The following is a 3661-nucleotide window of genomic DNA, read 5'->3' as shown; positions in this document are numbered from 1 at the left end:
TTCAAATATAAAAAAAAAAAAAGCAGGTAAGTGGATGTCGCTCTGCTGTACAGTAGGTTACAAGTGGGTCATTGTATAATGGATTGTATTTGACCTGATTTCAATGATTATATAATAAAATTGATTCTGAGCGGAGACGGTTTGTCAGTCTGGTTATTTTATATTGTTATTATTTATTATATCATGTATAAGTTGAATTAATATTATAATACTATAATTATTTATTCGTTTCTATGATGATAAACAAAGTGTTAGAAATTAAAATCCCATTTTTAGCGTTTTTAGTAATTTTTCAAAGGCATTAATTAACTACCTATTGATAAAATCGAAAAATGACCTCTCCAAAGTACCATCTTGATCTAATTTGCTAAAAATTAAGGTGCTATATGTTGAAATCGAAGCACTCCTTCTGGTAGAAATTTTGTATACAGTATATAAAAAAAAAATAACAAACACCATTGTAAAACCACTAGCTTCCTTGCTCCGCTCAGAATCTAAAACTATTAGAATGAGATAAGCCTGAAAAATGTTATTGAAAATAAATGTATAATATATTAAAATTTATTGACAATATGATGAAAATATTTGTTTAATGCATTATTTTCCAATTTATTTCTATGAACAAAAATTCATCACAATACAAGAAACAAGTACGGACGATTGTGTTGAAGAATATGTTGTAAATGGAGAGGAGCTTGATGATAATGCGCTATCAACGCATGAACATTTGTCATTTACTAATCGTAATTATCATTATTTCTGTGCTCATTTACTTCATAATATTATATTATGAACATTGTGATATATATAATTAATAATTAATATTAATACATTTATGATTTATAGTAATCAAAGAATTTCCACCAACTACATCCTCTTCATTAGAAGGGATAGATATAGTCGATACACATTTAAATAAAGAGTCATGTATTTTTACAGATGAAAATCAAGAGCAATGTAGGTCTAGATTAAAATATTAAACAAAAATAAAATGTGTAGAACTTTAATTTTTTTATCAGATAATAATCAAAACAATTCAACCTGGTCTCCTTTAAACTCAACAAAAATGCTAAGAACAACATCTAAAAATCCAAAATTAGTATTTAATAACAGTCATCAAAAACAATGTGAGTTTTTATAATTTTAAATAAAATATTAATTTTCTGCTATGCGTAGACATTTAAATATGTACTACAATGTCTTCTTAAATATTTGTAGCTAACAATAAGAAACATTGCATGACCTCAGCTGGTGAAAAGTTTGAAGACCTTGCAGAGTCCAAAATGGAGCTGGTATCTCTGCAACAACAACTTGTTAGACAAGAACTTTTACAGTCATCCATTGAACATGAAACAAAATTAAAATATATGGCAGAAGAACATGCATTAAAACTTGAGATCTTAAGAGTTGAGTTAGAAATTAAAAAAAAAAAATAATTTAATTTAATTTAGTAAAAAGCTTAATATATATATAAATATATAAATATATTAATATGTTATATAAAAAGCTTCTTTTATAATACTTTCTTAAAATGTTTAACCATCAATAATAAATAACATACCTACATTAAAATTTAAATTCTTAAATATAATTGTATTTTCATTGTAATTATAATTAATATAAAATAGTAAAATAAGTAAAAAATAGTAATAAAATATATTATTATTAATAGTGATACTAATAGTAGTAATATTATATAAATATTTAACTAATAAAAAAATGTATACTTATATTTATTTATAATAATATATATAAGTTAGTATATAATTCCAATTTTTTAAATAATAAAAGTTTAATTTAAGCAAATCAAAATTTGTATGTTTAAAATGAAGATGCCTAATGTTTATAGTCTAGAGAAATACTCTCTTATCAATTGTTGTCTTGCACAACCTTCTTCATCCATTATTTCATGATTAACATTGATTATTTCATTTGGTGGTAATACTACGTCTACGAGATCAGGGGCTTCTAAATCATTGTTATTGCATGCAATGTTATGTAAAATAGAACAAGTAACAATTACAGCTTGTGATGTAGTTAGCTTCAAGCGTAGACCAAGAGATAAAATTGGGAATCTACGTTTAAGAACTCCATATGTTCTTTCTACTGGATTTCTGGTTCTAATTATTGACTCATTGTATAGCTCTTCAATATTTCCCCTTGGATTTATAAAAGGAGTTACAATATGACTGGTATTTTTATATCCACTATCTGCAACAATTAAGCTATTTCCCCATTTACCATTAACCAATTGACTGTGAATATTTGAATTTCTGAAAATTGTTTGATCATGGCAAGATCCTGGCCAGCGAGCTACAATGTCCATTATTTTTAAATCAGGGGAAACAACTGTTTGGACATTTAATGAAAAATATCCTTTTCGGTTTCGAAAATACTCAGCATTATGACCTCCTAAAATATTATTATAATTATTATTTTATGTGATACATAAAAATATATATCTGCTAGAAAAAAAGAGTAAATTTGTTTATGCAAAATCATAGGCAGTATTTCTCATGTTTATTTTTATGTTAATATATATCATTTTTTACTAATTAATTTTGTAAATTATTTGCATAATTAGGAGGTTAAGTATATAGTACGTACAAATTCATAAAATTGTTAACCTCTGGGTTATTTAAATAATAACACCCAAGGACATTAAAAAATAATAATTGGGGAAGTGTTAGTACAGATGTTTTATTGGTGATTAAGCCACCAGACTTCCACCTATGTATAGCATTACAATATAAATTCTTTTTATATGAAGTTAGTAATAATAGTTAATAATAATCAATAACCTGGGCTTTGAATTCGAATATGTGTGCAATCTATTGCACCTATAGCTCTTGGAAATCTAGCAATTTTGTAAAAACTTCTCTGTAATGTATACACTTCTTCATCTGTAGTTGGCATATAAATAAATTGATGACATAGGCGTGCAATAGCTGTGCTAACAGTACGAACAATTACACAAGCAGAAGATTTACTAACACCGAGAAAGTCACCGGCAGTAATAAGAAAACTTCCTGTTGCATAGAATCGCAGTGTTAATAATAATTTGTCTATAGGTGCTATTGCACAATTCCTTTAGAAATAAAGAGAAATTAAAACATATTATTAAAAAGTTAAAGATTATTAATTAGAATTGTATTGACCGATTCCAACATGTAGTAGGTTGCCATTTAAAAATAGTAAGGTGTATTATATTGATATGGGATAATTATAAATGATTAAATGAATATAGGATGGTGTAATGAATGCTGGTTTAATACTTGAAAATACTTGCAAACTTATATCTTGACTTCATAAATACAACATTTTACCTTACTATTATTGTACAAAATGAAGTAGGTGCCTACAATTATTTTTATATTTTATTTGTTTAATTTTTTTATCCAAACTTACCATTGGTTTTCTACAGATATATTGTCCCTTATTAAATCCAAAACTTGTTCAACAACAACTTTAGAAAGTCTAAACCTCATCCTAAAATCATGATCATCCCATTTCATCATATGATTTATTCTATCTCGCACCGTGTAAGGTCTTCGACGATAATTAATGAACTCTAATATTTTCTTCATCGTCATCCTCAAATAAAAGATTTGGCTGAATATTCATTATATTATATTTATATTAAAAAAAATTAACAAAAATG

The 3661-nt window shown here is 25.9% G+C and overlaps 2 protein-coding genes across 2 annotated transcripts; one reads left to right on the top strand and one right to left on the bottom strand.

Annotated features, from left to right (window-relative positions):
- The first annotated feature begins 526 nt into the window (after window positions 1–526).
- Window positions 527–1459, top strand: LOC100573503. The gene is made up of 4 exons (XM_016800724.2): window positions 527–743; window positions 847–957; window positions 1020–1127; window positions 1219–1459. The coding sequence occupies exons 1-4, from the start codon at window positions 593–595 to the stop codon at window positions 1434–1436; spliced, it is 588 nt and encodes a 195-aa protein (XP_016656213.1). The 5' UTR covers window positions 527–592; the 3' UTR covers window positions 1437–1459.
- Window positions 1460–1768: 309 nt separating this feature from the next.
- LOC100573409 (putative nuclease HARBI1) lies at window positions 1769–3624 on the bottom strand. Its single transcript, XM_016800723.2, is given in 4 exon segments — window positions 1769–2412; window positions 2802–3088; window positions 3409–3578; window positions 3580–3624. Coding segments are annotated over 4 exon segments (1071 nt in total). The 3' UTR covers window positions 1769–1843.
- Between the last annotated feature and the right edge of the window lie 37 nt (window positions 3625–3661).

The sequence above is a fragment of the Acyrthosiphon pisum genome, unplaced genomic scaffold (genome assembly GCF_005508785.2).
Source record: "Acyrthosiphon pisum isolate AL4f unplaced genomic scaffold, pea_aphid_22Mar2018_4r6ur Scaffold_21618;HRSCAF=24414, whole genome shotgun sequence".
Classification (NCBI taxonomy): domain Eukaryota; kingdom Metazoa; phylum Arthropoda; class Insecta; order Hemiptera; family Aphididae; genus Acyrthosiphon; species Acyrthosiphon pisum.
The sequence above is the reverse complement of the archived record's forward strand: the minus strand, read 5'-3'. Positions and strand labels throughout refer to the sequence as shown.